The sequence below is a fragment of the Halichoeres trimaculatus genome, unplaced genomic scaffold (assembly GCF_033239565.1).
Source record: "Halichoeres trimaculatus isolate MK-OKI-2021-1 unplaced genomic scaffold, fHalTri1.1 fHalTri1_scaffold_14, whole genome shotgun sequence".
NCBI classification, from domain to species: Eukaryota; Metazoa; Chordata; class Actinopteri; order Labriformes; family Labridae; genus Halichoeres; species Halichoeres trimaculatus.
Window position 1 is genome coordinate 4,615,379 of NW_027437192.1, and position 20,353 is coordinate 4,635,731.

The window sequence follows — 20,353 nt, forward strand, 5'->3', positions numbered from 1 at the left end:
CAGAGGAGAGTCCAGATGAGGACGCAGCTCACAGTCATGCTTTGATGATGATGAAGAGGAAGAGGAGGAGGAGGAGGAGGAGGATTTGTCTGTCTTGTGTTGTGATGAAGGACAGCTGTCAGTCATCCAGTGTTCAACTCTCAGGACTATAAACTCTCCCAGAGCACTGGAGCATGCTGCTGCTGATGCAAACTCTCTCTATGGAAATGCTCTGGCTGATTACAGCAGGGTGTTTTAAGCCACTGATGTTTATGTTTACATTTGAACTACCCCTTTAAGGTAATAATACTTAAACATAACATAATAATTGTATGTAAGATGATGTTGTTTTGCTTTTACAAAATTTGAGGAAATGATGCTCAAAGTTGAATCAAGCATCAATCATTGTAAAACTTCAGACAAATTAAGTCTTTTTTTTTTCAAAGCTGAGTCAAATGCTTCTTCTGCTGTAACTTTACTTTAAGGGAGTCCACAGGTTATCTTATGTTTAATCTGCATTCAGAAATCTTAACTGTGATTTATTTTAAGATTAAAACATAAAAAGGTTTCATCGAAAAGAGCATCATAGTTTATTTAGAACATGGTGGAAAGTTTTTTTTTTTTTTTTCAAGTTACTCAAATTATCAAGTGAAACCCAAAGTGTAAAGATTCAGTCCACACGGGGGGAAATGTGGGACTTGGCTCCTGCCCACACCGCCAAAAGAACTAAAGCTGATTAAACTCTACTGAACATCTTAATGATTTTTATTCTCTGTAAACTGGTGAACTGAGGAACTTCACAGGCTCAAACAGTCAGAGTCATGAAACTTTATGTGGGCATCAGATCAGAAGTGAAATGATAAATGAGTTGGGAGATTTGATTCACTCTCACCTGAAAGAAAAGGTCTTCATCACTTTGATGACATGTGCACAGGAAGTAAAGTATTTGGGAAACAGAAAATTAACCCTGATACAAGTTTTCAAGTATCCTTTAAATGCCAACTCCTCTGAGGGGTCTGGTCAGATCACCTTTAAAAAAATTTTTCCTGGTCAAAGAAAGACCAGCCAAAACACACCCTACTTCATGAAGCTCCATGTAAGTAGTTATTTCATATCAAAGTGTGTGTCCTCAGTGAAGTGTGTCAGTCTCTGCTGAAGCTTCCAGCTGCAGCTGTCAGTTCAGTTTCTGTTCAGTCTGACTGAGGGAGGTTTTTGTACGAGGCTTTTTCACTGTGTGAACACCCACTGACTATTGATGAGATGCTGACCCTGACAGTAGTAAACTGCTGCATCTTCAGTCTGGACTCCACTGATGGTCAGAGCAAAGTTTGATCCAGATCCACTGCCTGAAAAATGACTTGATACTCCTGAAAGTCGAGTGCTAGCATACTTTATAAACAGTTTCGGAGTTTCTCCCTCTTTCTGTTGGTACCAGTGCAAGATGTGGCCCAAGTTGCTGTGATGATAAACATCCTGACTGACCCTACATGGGATGGTGACGGTCTCTCCTGGATCAGAGCTGACTGCTGCAGGCTGAGTCACTGTGACCTGTCCTCTGGACTCTGAGGATACAGAGACAAAAACAGAAAGCAGAGTCAGGCTTTTGTGGGCTTCATTTCAGAGGGACGGATGTTGATAGAGGAGAGGACTTTGATTCTCTGGACTTTACCTGTGAAGCAGCAGCAGAGGAGAGTCCAGATGAGGACGCAGCTCACAGTCATGCTTTGATGATGATGAAGAGGAAGAGGAGGAGGAGGAGGAGGAGGATTTGTCTGTCTTGTGTTGTGATGAAGGACAGCTGTCAGTCATCCAGTGTTCAACTCTCAGGACTATAAACTCTCCCAGAGCACTGGAGCATGCTGCTGCTGATGCAAACTCTCTCTATGGAAATGATTCATGTCAGTGGATCAGTGGGTGTACAGTTAGAAACCTTTTAGTGACTGATGGAAGTTTTAGTTTTGAAAACCATTTGCTCCATCACACAAGAAACCTGACTGGGGAGAAACTAATTAAATGCTTTAATGTGAAAGAAGGAGGTGTTTTGTGACCTCCTGCTCTCCTAACAAGCTCTCACTCAGCTCACCTGTCCTCAGTGCTCCCAGCTGCTGCTCCTCAGCCTGAGGAGTCTATAAGAGGAGGCTCTTTCCTTCAGTTAGTGCGTGACACCAGAGAGCCAACACCTCCAGTTGGTTTCTCTTGGTTTGTGATGAGTGTTTTGGAAGTATAAGTGAGTTAAGGGAATGAGGGAATGAGGATATTTATCAGAGATTTGAGAGTGTAAATCTCTAAGGAGATTTTCTTTTTGCACAGTTGTTTTCCTCCCACCAAGTGACTTCACTTTTGTTTGAGGCCTTTTTCCTTTAGTTCGTCGACTCTTTTAGTGGATTTAGTGGTTGACTGTGGAGAGTGAAACCTCCACTCCACATTTTAGACCAAAAGTTCTTGTTTTTGTTTTGCCTTAAAGTGCAGATTTTCTTTTGTTAGTTTCCTGTCTGTGACCCCTGTCCTTCACATCACCAGACTTGTTGAAACATAAAACTAGCAAATGTTCAAAGCCTCGGTACAATCACATGGACTGCTGCTGCTAACTGTACTGACTGTGTTGAAGTAGATCTGACTCTTTTTGCTGTAAAACATCGTCCTCAGCATTTCTCAGCACCTCTTGGATTGTGAGCAGCCTTTCATTGCCTCAGGAGTTAACTGCTCTCACATTCTCATCCATGAGTTTTTATCGAAGCAGTTCAGTTCATGCACAACACCAACCAGATGATTTTCTATAAATCACTTTAAAGTTTGTGTCTACTGTCAACATGGAAATGTTCATGTGTTCAGAGGATTTCACTTTCTGCACTTCTCTGTTTTTACTTCATCTGTAGTTTGACCATGAGTCAGACGACCATTGGAGTTCATCACTTTGGGTCGACTGGCTGTTTCCAAATGTGTGTTTGACTCTAATGCTGCCTACTACCACCATAATAATGAGACAATCACAGCAATGGAGCCCTGACTTCTTCCAGACCTTACTCTGAAAAGCTCTGATGAATGAATGGAGACTTTATGGACAGAATCAGAGGAAATGAGGGTTTGATATGAAGAACTGGATATCATCAGCATAAAGTGTATCCTCAGTGAAGTGTGTCAGTCTCTGCTGAAGCTTCCAGCTGCAGCTGTCAGTTCAGTTTCTGTTCAGTCTGACTGAGGGAGGTTTTTGTACGAGGCTTTTTCACTGTGTGAGCACAAGTTGACTGCTGATCCAGTGTTCACCCTGACAGTAGTAAACTGCTGCATCTTCAGTCTGGACTCCACTGATGGTCAGAGCAAAGTTGGATCCAGATCCACTGCCTGAAAAACGACTTGATATCCCTGATACTCGAGTACTAGTATGCCTAATGAGCAGTTTGGGAGTTTCTCCTTTCTTCTGTTGGTACCAGAATAAGTAGTGGCCCCAGCTACTGTGATAATAAACATCCTGACTGGTCCTACATGAGATGGTGACAGTTCCTCCTGGATTGGAGCTGACTGCTGCAGGCTGAGTCACTGTGACCTGTCCTCTGGACTCTGAGGATACAGAGACAAAAACAGAAAGCAGAGTCAGGCTTTTGTGGGCTTCATTTCAGAGGGACGGATGTTGATAGAGGAGAGGACTTTGATTCTCTGGACTTTACCTGTGAAGCAGCAGCAGAGGAGAGTCCAGATTAGGACGCAGCTCACAGTCATGCTTTGATGATGAAGACGAGGAGGAGGAGGAGGAGGAGGAGGATTTGTCTGCCTTGTGTTGTGATGAAGGACAGCTGTCAGTCATCCAGTGTTCAACTCTCAGGACTATAAACTCTCCCAGAGCACTGGAGCATGCTGCTGCTGATGCAAACTCTCTCTATGGAAATGCTCTGACTCACTCCATCAGGGACTCAGATTATTCTGATGATGTTGATGAATTCTCTTCTCTGATTTGTTCATTTAACATTTCAGAACCCACAGTATTAATCTCACCTGTGGAAACTTGGTTGTTCTGGAGTGTTTGGATTGATTTTTAACTGTGAGTGAAGAGTCTGAACGTGAGAGGAGAGCCTTAGGCCAGCATCAGGACCAGGACCAGGACATTTAAAGCAGAGCACAGGTCCAGACCTGCAGCAGCCAGTCTCAGAACCATGACATCAAAGATCAGCAGGGAAAGAAGTGTGTCTCTTTAAAAATGAGAAACTGAATGATCTTTGAGTCCACAGGATGAAGCACCTCACATGGCTGCTGCTGGGATAGAGATGAAACCAGAACCTAAAGAACCACAAGTTACTGTGTGCAGGACATCAGGTCTTCATCTAGTCTTTTTTATTGTCCTAGATCCCATCCAAAAATCATTCTGGATTGTTCTTTGAGGAAACTGGTGTTTCCTGTTTTTTCTTAGTTTGTTTAAATTCAATAAAACTTAATTCAAACTTAAAATATTTGTCTATCTTTTGGCTTTATTCATTGGGTTTCCTAGTCTTCCTAGCATTCATAGTTTCTTTACAATGATCCTCCAAAGGTCAAGATGCATTTCAGCCCTACAATCCATTTAACATTGGTGTGTGTTGGACGGAATGTTCCAGATCAGAGTGGGAGATTCAAACCACAGAGTGGGCTGAGGGGGAGACAAAACCTGGAAACTTCCGGGGAAAACTGCCCCCTTTGCCACATACTTTGAGCTATCAACACATATAAGTAAACAAAATGTAAAAAATCTTGTCTTGCTTCTGACCAAGTGCTTTTTAAAGCAAAAGGATGGAGCCCCTCACCACAAAATGTCCAACTGTCAGGGAAACTCAGCAACAGCCCCCCATCTACTCCAATGTTAATTCCTGAGGGTCTTTCTCAGAGATCAGTGGAGAATCACTCATCTGTCTCTCGCTGTCATGACTACATTTCTGGATCTACTGACATAAAACTGACATGGACAGCTTCCTCAGGGTCTCAGGACTCTCACGGTCCCGTCGTTTTTCTGATCGCACCTATGGTTTAGTTACAATTGCAGGCAGTTTGGGACCATGATTTCAGTGGTAAAGTCTTGATAATCAACAGACTCCAACAGCTCTCTGATGACAGTTGGTAAACAGTGATCACCATGGCAACATCTGGCTTCAGATGGACCTCAGCTGACAGGTTTACATGATCAAACTCATACATAAGGACATGAAGTATCACGCCTATACAGCATTTTCAAGGTCAAACTTCCATTTCCCCTCAGTCAGATCATTATTTCCCTTTATGTTCTTTAAGATTAAATTAATTCATTCCTTTAATTTGTGAAAAAATTCAGCCATTTTGACTTTGAAATTCATTGACCCATTCCATTTATCCATCCATTAATTTTCTTTCATCCAAGGTTTCATGACAGGCTCCTTCAGCATTCTGCAATCACAGCGCAATTTCTTTAGAGATTGCTTTTCTAGTTTCTGTTTCTCATTTGATTATTTCTAATGATGTATTTACTCATTGAACTGTTAATAAGACGTTTTTTATTGGCAGTTTATTTCAATTTCTTTATACAGGCCTCTGGTTGAAGTTTGAGAAATTTCTTTTTTGTTAATTTACAGTTTGTCAAAGTAAATCTAAAAAACATTGATAAAAGAAAATAAATGCTGTTTTTTTCTAAAAACTCTTTGAGACAGAGAGTGATTGAGGAGACTTTGTTTGTGTCAGAGTCAGAGAGCCGTGTCTCTCTACAGTCAGAGGTTTTTGTACGGCGCCTCAATGACTTTGTATCACTGTGGTGGACGTTCGGTGGAGGAACCAGACTGGATGTTGGAAGTAAGTCAAATATTTCTCTTTTTGAACATCAGGAACTTCTTTTTCTTTCTCTTTTCTTCCTCTTGTAGACTGGGGATAACATTTGCTTTCATTTCTTTTTTTCAAATCCATGTTTTCCAGATAAAGTAGACAAAGTGGAGTTGAAAGGATGCAGGTTTTTAGAAAGAACAAAGTGTTTTTAAAGTCATATCTATGGAGAGAAAATGTGAATCAGTCCAACTTGTTTTCATTCTTCTGGTAGAGTTGTATCTTTAGGTGATGGTAGGTTTAGTTCAGTCAGAGTCAGAGAGCCGTGTCTCTCTACAGTCAGAGGTTTTTGTACGGCGCCTCAATGACTTTGTATCACTGTGGTGGACGTTCGGTGGAGGAACCAGACTGGATGTTGGAAGTAAGTTTCTATTTAAAGACTTCATCTTTAAGAGCAAAGAAATGTTTCCATTCTGTTTGCTAACTGAAGCTTTTCTCTTCACTTTGGGCTCTTTAATCATTGATTTTTCAATCCTTCTTTCTGTGTCATGGAGCTTCATTCAGGACAGCTACACTGAGCCTATTTGGACTCATTCTCCTGATCAGTTGAAGAAAGTGAAAAAGCTTGAAGTTGATCCAAAGAATATTGACTTGTTTCTATGTTTCTCTCCCTTTTGGAGCCTGCAGTGAGAGCTTTGAAAAAGATTGATCTCATTTGGAGCTCTGACGACTTTGAAGAAAGCGAAGAGGAAAAAATCGGGGCTCTCTTTTTGCGTGGAATGTGACTTGAGATTAGATTTTTGAAGCTGATTGTCTTTTTGATTGACATCAAGTCCAGTTTTTCTCTGCTCTCTGTCATTGTCAGTGTAGTTTGCTGTGTTTGAGCTGCTTGTGTATGATGAGTGTCTCTGTGCTGATATGCATGAGAGGCTTCTTAAAGGGAAGTGAAACAAATGTGTGACCGAGTGAGTGAGTGAGTGAGTGAGTGCTGGAGCAGAAACAACATCTGACAGAAACTCCTTCAAGCACAAATTCCAGGTTGAACATTAAAGCTGTGTCAGTGTCTGCTGGCTGATTGACAGCTGTGTGCTCCCTGTCCTCTAAGCTGATTGCTTTGTCCCTCCTAGGTGATGTCCGTCCCACCCTGACGCTGCTGCCCCCCTCCACAGAGGAGCTGCAGCAGCAGGGGAAGGCCACGCTCATGTGCCTGGCCAACAAGGGCTTCCCCTCAGGCTGGAGTCTGGCCTGGAAGGTGGACGGCAGCAGCAGCATCAGCTGGGAGCAGAGCAGGAGCCCTGCTGTGCTGGAGAAGGACGGTGTATACAGCTGGAGCAGCACCCTGAGGCTCCCTGCAGACCAGTGGGAGAAGGTGACCTCAGTGACCTGTGAGGCCACCCAGGGCTCCCAGACCCCGGTCTCAGAGACTCTGATCAGAGACCAGTGTCTCTAGTCCTGATGTGATGGACTGGGCCCTGATCCTGTTTGTTCTCTGCTCTCAGTCTAAACTCTCTGTCTCTGCTTCTCTCTTTCTATCATCACATGTTTCATCTTTCAACATTTCAATGTTTCTCCTTCTGCTGATGGATTCAGTCTTTTCAGAAAATAAAGATTTGATCCTGTTGATCATTAAAGTGATCTGTGTTTTCACCTCATTTCATTCCTGTCAGATATTCAGAGCTTTAGTCAAAGTAAGGTGACGTCCAAACTCCAACAATTCCTGTCTGATAACAAACCTTCATGAAGATCCAGATGTTCTGTCCTCGAGTTTCTTCAGATTAAACTCTGAAAACATGAGATGGCTCTCGTTGGGTTATAAATCAGAGTATAATCTGTGTAAAGTAGACACAAACTGATCCAAATCATATTTGAAAGAGAAATTTAATAAAACTTTCAGCTCTGGTTTTTGAGCTGACCCAGTAACTGCAGCAGAAATGCTGACAGGAGAAGAGTGTGTATGTGGATTAATGTGATTCATCAGAAATATGAGGCTTTATTAAATAGATATCAAGTGTTTGAGAGTTCATGAAGCTGTTCATTCAGATCACTTCCTCTTTATCTGACTGAGGGAGGTTTTTGTACGACGCTTTTTCACTGTGTGAGCAGAGCCTGACTGTTAATGTAGTGATAACTCTGACAGTAGTAAACTGCTGCATCTTCAGTCTGGACTCCACTGATGGTCAGAGCAAAGTTAGATCCAGATCCACTAGCTGAAAAACGACTTGATATCCCTGATAGTCTACTGCTTACAAGCCTGATGAGTAGTTTAGGAATTTCTCCATCCTTCTGCTGATACCAAGCAAGGTAGTGGCCATTGCTGTCATAATACACATTTGGACTGGTGGTACATGAGATGGTGACGGTCTCTCCTGGATTGGAGCTGACTGCTGCAGGCTGAGTCACTGTGACCTGTCCTCTGGACTCTGAGGATACAGAGACAAAAACAGAAAGCAGAGTCAGGCTTTTGTGGGCTTCATTTCAGAGGGACGGATGTTGATAGAGGAGAGGACTTTGATTCTCTGGACTTTACCTGTGAAGCAGCAGCAGAGGAGAGTCCAGATGAGGACGCAGCTCACAGTCATGCTTTGATGATGAAGACGAGGAGGAGGAGGATTTGTCTGTCTTGTGTTGTGATGAAGGACAGCTGTCAGTCATCCAGTGTTCAACTCTCAGGACTATAAACTCTCCCAGAGCACTGGAGCATGCTGCTGCTGATGCAAACTCTCTCTATGGAAATGATTCATGTCAGTGGATCAGTGGGTGTACAGTCAGAAAACTTTTAGTGACTGATGGAAGTTTTAGTTTTGAAAACCATTTACCCCATTACATGAGAAACCTGACTGAGGAGAAACTAATGAAATGCTTTGTTGTAACAGAAGGAGGTGTATTGTGACCTCCTGCTCTCCTAACGAGCTCTCACTCAGCTCACCTGTCCTCAGTGCTCCCAGCTGCTGCTCCTCAGCCTGGGGAGTCTATAAGAGGAGGCTCTTTCCCTCAGTTAGTGTGTGACACCAGAGAGCCAACACCTTCAGTTGGTTTCTCTTGGTTTGTGATCAGTGTTTTGGAAGTTTGAGTGTGTGTTTTGAGGGAATGAGGGTATTTACAGATTTGAGAGGGTTGATCTTTAAGGAGATTTTCTTTTTGCACAGTTGTTATCCTCCCACTAAGCAACTCCACTTTTGTTTGAGGCCTTTTTCCTTTAGTTTGTCGACTCTTTTAGTGAATTTAGTGACTGTGGAGAGTGAAACCTCCACTCCACCTTTTAGATGCAAAGTTTTTGTTTTGCTTTAAGGTGCAGATTTTCTTTTGTTAGTTTCCTGTGTGACCCCTGTCCTTCAAGTCACCAGACTTGTTGAAACATTAACCAGCAAATGTTCAAAGCCTCCGTCAGGATCCAAGGATTGCTGCTGCTAACTGTACTGACATGGAAATGTTCATGTGTTCAGAGGATTTCACTTTCTGCACTTCTCTGTTTTCACTTCATCTGTAGTTGACCATGAGTCAGACGACCATTGGAGTTCATCACTTTGGGTCAACTGGCTGTTTCCAAATGTGTGTTTGACTCTAATGCTGCCTACTACCACCATAATAATGAGACAATCACAGCAATGGAGCCCTGACTTCTTCCAGACCTTACTCTGAAAAGCTCTGCTTTTCTTTATGGACAGAATCAGAGGAAATGAGGGTTTGATATTGGGAACTGGATGTCATCAGCTTAAAGTGTGCCCTCAGTGAAGTGTGTCAGTCTCTGCTGAAGCTTCCAGCTGCAGCTGTCAGTTCAGTTTCTGTTCAGTCTGACTGAGGGAGGTTTTTGTACGACGCTTTTTCACTGTGTGAACACCCACTGACTGTTGATGAGATGCTGACCCTGACAGTAGTAAACTGCTGCATCTTCAGTCTGGACTCCACTGATGCTCAGAGCAAAGTTTGATCCAGATCCACTGCCTGAAAAACGACTTGATATCCCTGATACTCGAGTACTAGTATGCCTAATCAGCAGTTTGGGAGTTTCTCCATCCTTCTGTTGGTACCAGAATAAGTAGTGGCCCCAGCTACTGTGATAATAAACATCCTGACTGGTCCTACATGAGATGGTGACGGTCTCTCCTGGATTGGAGCTGACTGCTGCAGGCTGAGTCACTGTGACCTGTCCTCTGGACTCTGAGGATACAGAGACAAAAACAGAAAGCAGAGTCAGGCTTTTGTGGGCTTCATTTCAGAGGGACGGATGTTGATAGAGGAGAGGACTTTGATTCTCTGGACTTTACCTGTGAAGCAGCAGCAGAGGAGAGTCCAGATGAGGACGCAGCTCACAGTCATGCTTTGATGATGAAGACGAGGAGGAGGAGGAGGAGGAGGAGGAGGAGGAGGATTTGTCTGTCTTGTGTTGTGATGAAGGACAGCTGTCAGTCATCCAGTGTTCAACTCTCAGGACTATAAACTCTCCCAGAGCACTGGAGCATGCTGCTGCTGATGCAAACTCTCTCTATGGAAATGATTCATGTCAGTGGATCAGTGGGTGTATGGTTAGAAACCTTTTAGTGACTGATGGAAGTTTTAGTTTTAAAAACCATTTACCCCATCACACAATACACACTGGGGAGAAACTAATTAAATGCTTTATTGTACCAGAAGGAGGTGTTTTGTGACCTCCTGCTCTCCTAACGAGCTCTCACTCAGCTCACCTGTCCTCAGTGCTCCCAGCTGCTGCTCCTCAGCCTGGGGAGTCTATAAGAGGAGGCTCTTTCCCTCAGTTAGTGTGTGACACCAGAGATCCAACACCTTCAGTTGGTTTCTCTTGGTTTGTGATGAGTGTTTTAGAAGTTTGAGTGTGTTTGTTGAGGGAATGAGGATATTTTTTAGAGAAATGTGAGGGTCGATCTCTAAGGAGATTTTCTTTTTGCACAGTTGTTATCTTCCCACCAAGCGACTTCACTTTTTTTGAGGCCTTTTTCCTTTAGTTTGTTGACTCTCTCAGTAGATTTAGTGACTGTGGAGAGTGAAACCTCCACTCCACATTTTCGACCAAAAGTTCTTGTTTTTGTTTTGTCTTAAGGTGCAGATTTTCTCTTGTTAGTTTCCTGTCTGTGACCCCTGTCCTTCACGTCACCAGACTTGTTGATACATAACATCAGCAAATGTTCAAAGCCTCTGTCAGGATCACATGGACTGCTGCTGCTAACTGTACTGACTGTGTTGAAGTAGATCTGACTCTTTTTGCCATCAAACATCTTCCTCAGCATTTCTCAGCACCTCTTGGATTGTGAGCAGCCGTTCATTGCCTCAGGAGTAAACTGCTCTCACATTCCCATCCATGAGTTTTTAATCTGAGCAGTTCAGTTCATGCACAACACCAACCAGATGATTTTCTATAAATCACTTTAAAGTTTGTCTCTACTGTCAACATGGAAATGTTCATGTGTTCAGAGGATTTCACTTTCTGCACTTCTCTGTTTTTACTTCATCTGTAGTTTGACCATGAGTCAGACGACCATTGGAGTTCATCACTTTGGGTCGACTGGCTGTTTCCAAATGTGTGTTTGACTCTAATGCTGCCGACTACCACCATAATAATGAGACAATCACAGCAATGGAGCCGTGACTTCTTCCAGACCTTACTCTGAAAAGCTCTGCTTTAATGAATGATGGAGACATTATGGAGAGAATCAGAGGGAATGAGGGTTTGATATGAGGAACTGGATGTCATCAGCATAAAGTGTGTCCTCAGTGAAGTGTGTCAGTTTCTGCTGAAGCTTCCAGCTGCAGCTGTCAGTTCAGTTTCTGTTCAGTTTGACTGAGGGAGGTTTTTGTACGACGCTTTTTCACTGTGTGAGCACAAGTTGACTGCTGATCCAGTGTTCACTCTTACAGACGTAAACTGCTGCATCTTCAGTCTGGACTCCACTGATGCTCAGAGCAAAGTTTGATCCAGATCCACTGCCTGAAAAACGACTTGGAGTCCCTGATTGTTGAGTGGAAGACCAGTAAATGAGCAGTTTGGGAGTTTCTCCATCCTTCTGCTGGTACCAGGCTAAAAGCTGATGGTTATTCCAAACATGTACATTCTGACTAATGGTACATGGGATAGTGACAGAGTGACCTGGATTGGAGCTGACTGCTGCAGGCTGAGTCACTGTGACCTGTCCTCTGGACTCTGAGGATACAGAGACAAAAACAGAAAGCAGAGTCAGGCTTTTGTGGGCTTCATTTCAGAGGGACGGATGTTGATAGAGGAGAGGACTTTGATTCTCTGGACTTTACCTGTGAAGCAGCAGCAGAGGAGAGTCCAGATGAGGACGCAGCTCACAGTCATGTTTTGATGATGAAGACGAGGAGGAGGAGGAGGATGATTTGTCTGTCTTGTGTTGTGATGAAGGACAGCTGTCAGTCTTCCAGTGTTCAACTCTCAGGACTATAAACCCCCCCAGAGCACTGGAGCATGCTGCTGCTGATGCAAACTCTCTCTATGGAAATGATTCATCTCAGTGGATCATTTTTTACTCATTGGTCAGACCAAATAAAAAACAAATTCCAGGTATTTTTACTAAATGACTTTCATTGGATCCATTTCTTTGTTGTCCTTTATTAATTTATAAAACAGAGCAGTGTTTAGTCCTGCTCTCTTTATGAAGTCAGTTCAGTTTTTTTTCAGTTTTGAATTGTTGCAGCACAAATTAAATCTGGTCTATTGATGAGTTATTTTCACGGATGTCAACAACACCTCTCTGAGAAATGGTGGAGAGCCATAATAAGAACTTTTAAGCCTTTCTCTAAATATTTAACAAATATATTTTAAGTTTGATTATTAAAACTGTTTATTTAATCCTTATCAGTAGCTAAAGTTTACTAAGTTGTCTAATACTGATGATTTAAATCTGTCTTCATGTTCATTTTCTGGAGGACTGTGTCGGCTAAATCACATCATTAACATGCTGAAACGTAACCTCATCAGGTCTCTCTTGAGGAATATGTCGAGTGATTCCAGAAATCCCTTTTCAAAGTGAATTTGAGGATAATCTTAAATGTTGTAACGTAGAAACTGTAGGAGGGATGGGCTTTGATCACCGACTGGATCAGATACTGACTGAAGGCTGGAGGAGACTGAGCTGTAAAACACAGGCTCATCTCCAAACACACAGATCTTATGATCTGATTAAATGAAGCTCTGCTTTTATTCTGAAGGTCAGTGAGTTTACAGAGGGCAGCTACCGACCACAGTTAGCATAAGCTAAACAAACTGTACTGATGACTGGATCCTATGAAGAGTTCATACTGACAGTAAAGTTTTCTGTCTCTGCTGAGAAAGAGTTTATCTGCAAAGATGCAGTTTGGAAGTTTTGACTCTAAGTTCAAAAAGGACCTGAGACTACAAATAATATCTACATTGAATGAACAGATGATGAATTATTAAGATATTTTATTTGTCAATGTTTATGATAGTTTATCACGAAACATATATGAGATAAACTGTTTTCTTGTTTTCAGAGAATGTTTGTCCTCAGTGAAGTGTGTCAGTCTCTGCTGAAGCTTCCAGCTGCAGCTGTCAGTTCAGTTTCTGTTAAGTTTGACTGAGGGAGGTTTTTGTACGACACTTTTTCACTGTGCTAACACCCACTGACTGTTGATGTTATGTTCACACTGACAGTAGTAAACTGCTGCATCTTCAGTCTGGACTCCACTGATGGTCAGAGCAAAGTTTGATCCAGATCCACTGCCTGAAAAACTACTTGATATCCCGGATTGTCGAGTGCTAGCAAACTTAATGAGCAGTTTAGGAATTTCTCCGTCTTTCTGTTGGTACCAGTGTAAGTAGTGGCCGTAGCTGCTGGAATAATAAACATCCTGACTGGTCCTACATGAGATTGTGATGGTTCCTCCTGGATTGGAGCTGACTGCTGCAGGCTGAGTCACTGTGACCTGTCCTCTGGACTCTGAGGATACAGAGACAAAAACAGAAAGCAGAGTCAGGCTTTTGTGGGCTTCATTTCAGAGGGACGGATGTTGATAGAGGAGAGGACTTTGATTCTCTGGACTTTACCTGTGAAGCAGCAGCAGAGGAGAGTCCAGATGAGGACGCAGCTCACAGCCATACTTTGATGATGAAGACGAGGAGGAGGAGGATTTGTCTGTCTTGTGTTGTGATGAAGGACAGCTGTCAGTCATCCAGTGTTCAACTCTCAGGACTATAAACTCTCCCAGAGCACTGGAGCATGCTGCTGCTGATGCAAACTCTCTCTATGGAAATGCTCTGACTGACTCCATCAGGGACTCAGATTTTTCTGATGACGTCGATGAATTCTCTTTTCTGATTTGTTTATTTAACATTTTTAAAAACTCACAGCATTGATCTCACCTGTAGAAAGTTGGTTGTTCTGGAGTGTTTGGATTGATTTTTAACAGTGAGTGAAGAGTCTGACTGTGAGAGGAGAGCCTTAGGCCAGCATCAGGACCAGGACCAGAACATTTAAAGCAGAGCACAGGTCTAGACCTGCAGCAGCCAGTCTCAGAACCATGACATCAAAGAGCAGCAGGGGAAGAAGTGTGTCTTTTTAAAAACGAGAAACTGAATGATCTTTGAGTTCACAGGATGAAGCACCTCACATGGCTGCTGCTGGGATAGAGATTAAACTAGAACTTAAAGAGACACAAGTTACTGTGTGCAGGACATCAGGTCTTCATTTGGACTTTTTTTTTCCCAGATCCCATCCAACAATCATTCTGGATTGTTCTTTGAGGAAACTGTGTTTCCTTTTTTTTCTTAGTTTGTTTGCATTCGAGACTTGTGTTTTTGTTTTTCCTCGTATCTGTTGTCTAGTGATGGTTTTTATTGCTGTGAATGCAGCACATTTTTTTTGTCCGCTACTCCTTCTACAAACTTCAACCGATTTTCACAGTTCAAACTTCAAAATGTGTGACTCATTTAGGACATGGGGGCTATGATGTTTCATGACCTTTTCACAATTTTTCAGAGATATTTCAAGTTTTACATCATTTTGGTACTACAGAGATGAATGGGAAATTTTCAAAATTTTCTTCCTTCAGGACATTTTTTTGCCTGCTTTAAAGCATTCTCTTTCAGTCAAACATTCAGCTAGAAACTTAGTTCAAAGTTCAAACTAATCAGCTATCTGTCAGCTTTATTCAGTAGGTTTCAAATTCTTCCTAGCATTCATAGTTTCTTCACAATGACCCTTCGAAGGTCATGATGCTTTTCAGCCCTACGATCCATTTAACATTGGTGTATATTGGACAGAATGTTCCAGATCAGAGTGGGAGATTCAAACCACAGAGTGGGGAGACGGGGAGACAAAACCTGGAAACTTTCTGGGAAAACTGCCCCTTTCGCCACATGTTTTGAGCTATCAACACATAAGTAATCAAAATGTAGGAAATCTTGTCTTGTGTCTGACAAAGTGTTTTTTAAAGCAACAGGATGAAGCCCCTCACCACAAAATGGCCAACTGTCTGGAAAACTCAGCAACAGCCCCCATCTACTCCAATGTTAATTCCTGAGGGTCTTTCTCAGATATCAGTGGAGAATCACTCATCTGTCTCTCGCTGTCATGACCACATTTCTGGGTCTACTGACATAAAACTGACATGGACATCTTCCTCAGGGTCTCAGGACTCTCACGGTCCCGTCATTTTTCAGATCGCACCTATGGTTTAGTTACGATTCCATGCAGTTTGAGACCATGATTTCAGTGGTTAAGTCTTGGTAATCAACAAACTCCAACAGCTCTCTGATGGCAGTTAGTAAACAGTGATCACCATGGCAACATCTGGCTTCAGATGGACCTCAGCTGACAGGTTTACATGATTAAACTCACACATACACGACACAAAGTATCACACCTATACAGCATTTTCAAGGTCAGACTTCCATTTTCCCTCAGTCAGATCATTATTTCCACTGATGTTCCTTTAGATTTAATTCATTCCTTTAATTTTTGAACAAATTCAGACAATTTAACTTTTGAATTTATTTATCCAATCCATTTAAACATCCATTAATTTCATTTCATCTAAGAGTTCATGACAGGCTCCTTCAGCACTCTGCATTAGCAGTTTAGCACAAGCTGATCCAGCATTCTGCATTCACACCGCTATTTCTTTATAGATTGCTTTTCTAGTTTCTGTTTCTCATTTGGTTATTTATAATGATGAATTTACTCATTGAACTGTTGATAAGACGACTTTTATTGACACTTTATTTCAACTTCTATATTCAGGCCTCTGGTTGAATTTTGACAAATGTCTGTTTCATTAATTCACAGTTTGTCAAAGTAAATTAAAAAAAACAATAATTAAAGGAAACAAATGCTGTTTTTTGAGTTTCATTTTTATTTTTTCTAATGATTCTTTGAGACAGAGAGTGATTGAGGAGACTTTGTTTGTGTCAGAGTCAGAGAGCCGTGTCTCTCTACAGTCAGAGGTTTTTGTACGGCGCCTCAATGACTTTGTATCACTGTGGTGGACGTTCGGTGGAGGAACCAGACTGGATGTTGGAAGTAAGTCAAATATTTGTCTTTTTGAACATCAGGAACTTCTTTTTTTCTATTCTTCCTCTTGAAGACTGAGGATAACATTTGCTTTCATTTCTTTTTTCAAACCCATGTTTTCCAGATAAAGTAGACAAAGTGGAGTTGAAAGGATGCAGGTTTTTAGAAAGAACAAAGTGTTTTTAAAGTCATATCTATGGAGAGAAAATGTGAATCAGTCCAACTTGTTTCCATTCTTCTGGTAGAGTTGTATCTTTAGGTGATGGTAGGTTTAGTTCAGTCAGAGTCAGAGAGCTGTGTCTCTCTACAGTCAGAGGTTTTTGTACGGCGCCTCAATGACTTTGTATCACTGTGGTGGACGTTTGGTGGAGGAACCAGACTGCATGTTGGAAGTAAGTTTCTATTTAAAGACTTCATCTTTAAGAGCAAAGAAATGTTTCCATTCTGTTTGCTAACTGAAGCTTTTCTCTTCACTTTGGGCTCTTTAATCATTGATTTTTCAATCCTTCTTTCTGTGTCATGGAGCTTCATTCAGGACAGCTACACTGAGCCTATTTGGACTCATTCTCCTGATCAGTTGAAGAAAGTGAAAAAGCTTGAAGTTGATCCAAAGAATATTGACTTGTTTCTATGTTTCTCTCCCTTTTGGAGCCTGCAGTGAGAGCTTTGAAAAAGATTGATCTCATTTGGAGCTTTGAAGACTTTGAAGAAAGTGGAGAGGAAAAAAATCGGGGCTCTCTTTTTGCGTGGAATGTGACTTGAGATACGATTTTTGAAGCAGATTGTCTTTTTGATTGACATCAAGTCCAGTTTTTCTCTGCTCTCTGTCATTGTCAGTGTAGTTTGCTGTGTTTGAGCTGCTTGTGTATGATGAGTGTCTCTGTGCTGATATGCATGAGAGGCTTCTTAAAGGGAAGTGAAACAATGTGTGAGTGAGTGAGTGAGTGAGTGAGTGAGTGAGTGAGTGAGTGAGTGAGTGAGTGAGTGAGTGAGTGAGCAAGTGAGTGAGTGAGTGAGTGAGTGAGTGAGTGAGTGAGTGAGTGAGTGAGTGAGTGAGTGAGTGAGTGAGTGCTGGAGCAGAAACAACATCTGACAGAAACTCCTTCAAGCACAAATTCCAGGTTGAACATTAAAGCTGTGTCAGTGTCTGCTGGCTGATTGACAGCTGTGTGCTCCCTGTCCTCTAAGCTGATTGCTTTGTCCCTCCTAGGTGATGTCCGTCCCACCCTGACGCTGCTGCCCCCTTCCACAGAGGAGCTGCAGCAGCAAGGGAAGGCCACGCTCATGTGCCTGGCCAACAAGGGCTTCCCCTCAGGCTGGAGTCTGGCCTGGAAGGTGGACGGCAGCAGCAGCATCAGCTGGGAGCAGAGCAGGAGCCCTGCTGTGCTGGAGAAGGACGGTGTATACAGCTGGAGCAGCACCCTGAGGCTCCCTGCAGACCAGTGGGAGAAGGTGACCTCAGTGACCTGTGAGGCCACCCAGGGCTGCCAGGCTCCGGTCTCAGAGACTCTGATCAGAGACCAGTGTCTCTAGTCCTGATGTGATGGACTGGGCCCTGATTCTGTTTGTTCTCTGCTCTCAGTCTAAACTCTCTGTCTCTGCTTCTCTCTTTCTATCATCACGTTTCATCTTTCAACATTTCAATGTTTCTCCTTCTGCTGATGGATTCAGTCTTTTCAGAGAATAAAGATTTGATCCTGTTGATCATTAAAGTGATCTGTGTTTTCACCTCATTTCATTCCTGTCAGATATTCAGAGCTTTAGTCAAAGTAAGGTGACGTCCAAACTCCAACAATTCCTGTCTGATAACAAACCTTCATGAAGATCCAGATGTTATGTCCTCGAGTTTCTTCAGTTTAAACTCTGAAAACATGAGATGGCTCTCGTTGGGTTATAAATCAGAGTATCATCTGTATAAAGTAGACACAAACTGATCCAAATCATATTTGAAAGAGAAATTTAATAAAACTTTCAGCTCTGGTTTTTGAGCTGACCCAGTAACTGCAGCAGAAATGCTGACAGGAGAAGAGTGTGTATGTGGATTAATGTGATTCATCAGAAATATGAGGCTTTATTAAATAGATATCAAGTGTTTGAGAGTTCATGAAGCTGTTCATTCAGATCACTTCCTCTTTATCTGACTGAGGGAGGTTTTTGTACGACGCTTTTTCACTGTGTGAGCAGAGCCTGACTGTTAATGTAGTGATAACTCTGACAGTAGTAAACTGCTGCATCTTCAGTCTGGAGTCCACTGATGGTCAGAGCAAAGTTAGATCCAGATCCACTAGCTGAAAAACGACTTGATATCCCTGATAGTCTACTGCTTACAAGCCTGATGAGTAGTTTAGGAATTTCTCCATCCTTCTGTTGATACCAAGCAAGGTAGTGGCCATTGCTGTCATAATACACATTTGGACTGGTGGTACATGAGATGGTGACGGTCTCTCCTGGATTGGAGCTGACTGCTGCAGGCTGAGTCACTGTGACCTGTCCTCTGGACTCTGAGGATACAGAGACAAAAACAGAAAGCAGAGTCAGGCTTTTGTGGGCTTCATTTCAGAGGGACGGATGTTGATAGAGGAGAGGACTTTGATTCTCTGGACTTTACCTGTGAAGCAGCAGCAGAGGAGAGTCCAGATGAGGACGCAGCTCACAGTCATGCTTTGATGATGAAGACGAGGAGGAGGAGGAGGAGGAGGAGGATTTGTCTGTCTTGTGTTGTGATGAAGGACAGCTGTCAGTCATCCAGTGTTCAACTCTCAGGACTATAAACTCTCCCAGAGCACTGGAGCATGCTGCTGCTGATGCAAACTCTCTCTATGGAAATGATTCATGTCAGTGGATCAGTGGGTGTATGGTTAGAAACCTTTTAGTGACTGATGGAAGTTTTAGCTTTGAAAACCATTTACCCCATCACACAACACACACTGGGGAGAAACTAATTAAATGCTTTATTGTAACAGAAGGAGGTGTGTTGTGACCTCCTGCTCTCCTAACGAGCTCTCACTCAGCTCACCTGTCCTCAGTGCTCCCAGCTGCTGCTCCTCAGCCTGGGGAGTCTATAAGAGGAGGCTCTTTCCCTCAGTTAGTGTGTGACACCAGAGATCCAACACCTTCAGTTGGTTTCTCTTGGTTTGTGATGAGTGTTTTAGAAGTTTGAGTGTGTTTGTTGAGGGAATGAGGATATTTTTTAGAGAAATGTGAGGGTCGATCTCTAAGGAGATTTTCTTTTTGCACAGTTGTTATCTTCCCACCAAGCGACTTCACTTTTTTTGAGGCCTTTTTCCTTTAGTTTGTTGACTCTCTCAGTAGATTTAGTGGTTGACTGTGGAGAGTGAAACCTCCACTCCACATTTTAGACCAAAAGTTCTTGTTTTTGTTTTTTTTTAAGGTGCAGATTTTCTTTTGTTAGTTTCCTGTCTGTGACCCCTGTCCTTCACGTCACCAGACTTGTTGATACGTAACACCAGCAAATGTTCAAAGCCTCCGTCAGGATCACATGGACTGCTGCTGCTAACTGTACTGACTGTGTTGAAGTAGATCTGACTCCTTTTGCCATCAAACATCTTCCTCAGCATTTCTCAGCACCTCTTGGATTGTGAGCAGCCGTTCATTGCCTCAGGAGTAAACTGCTCTCACATTCCCACCCATGAGTTTTTAACCAAGCAGTTCAGTTCATGCACAACACCAACCAGATGATTTTCTATAAATCACTTTAAAGTTTGTCTCTACTGTCAACATGGAAATGTTCATGTGTTCAGAGGATTTCACTTTCTGCACTTCTCTGTTTTTACTTCATCTGTAGTTTGACCATGAGTCAGAGGACCATTGGAGTTCATGGCTTTGGGTCGACTGGCTGTTTCCAAATGTGTGTTTGACTCTAATGCTGCCAACTACCACCATAATAATGAGACAATCACAGCAATGGAGCCCTGACTTCTTCCAGACCTTACTCTGAAAAGCTCTGCTTTAATGAATGATGGAGACATTATGGAGAGAATCAGACGAAATGAGAGTTTGATATGAGGAACTGGATATCATCAGCATAAAGTGTGTCCTCAGTGAAGTGTGTCAGTTTCTGCTGAAGCTTCCAGCTGCAGCTGTCAGTTCAGTTTCTGTTCAGT

At 42.5% G+C, this 20,353-nt stretch overlaps 2 gene segments (V, D, J or C); both read left to right on the forward strand.

The window, feature by feature from the left end:
- LOC141802778 (Ig kappa chain V-III region MOPC 63-like) overlaps window positions 1-7,272 on the forward strand; it is a 35,046-nt gene extending 27,774 nt beyond the window's left edge. The window contains 2 exon segments of the V gene segment in view: window positions 5,730-5,763; window positions 6,858-7,272. Coding sequence covers window positions 5,730-5,763; window positions 6,858-7,180 — 357 coding nt within the window.
- A 7,908-nt stretch (window positions 7,273-15,180) lies between these two features.
- Window positions 15,181-18,036, forward strand: LOC141803289 (Ig kappa-b4 chain C region-like). The segment is given in 3 exon segments: window positions 15,181-15,228; window positions 16,100-16,238; window positions 17,440-18,036. Coding segments are annotated over 3 exon segments (510 nt in total).
- The last annotated feature ends 2,317 nt before the right edge of the window (window positions 18,037-20,353 follow it).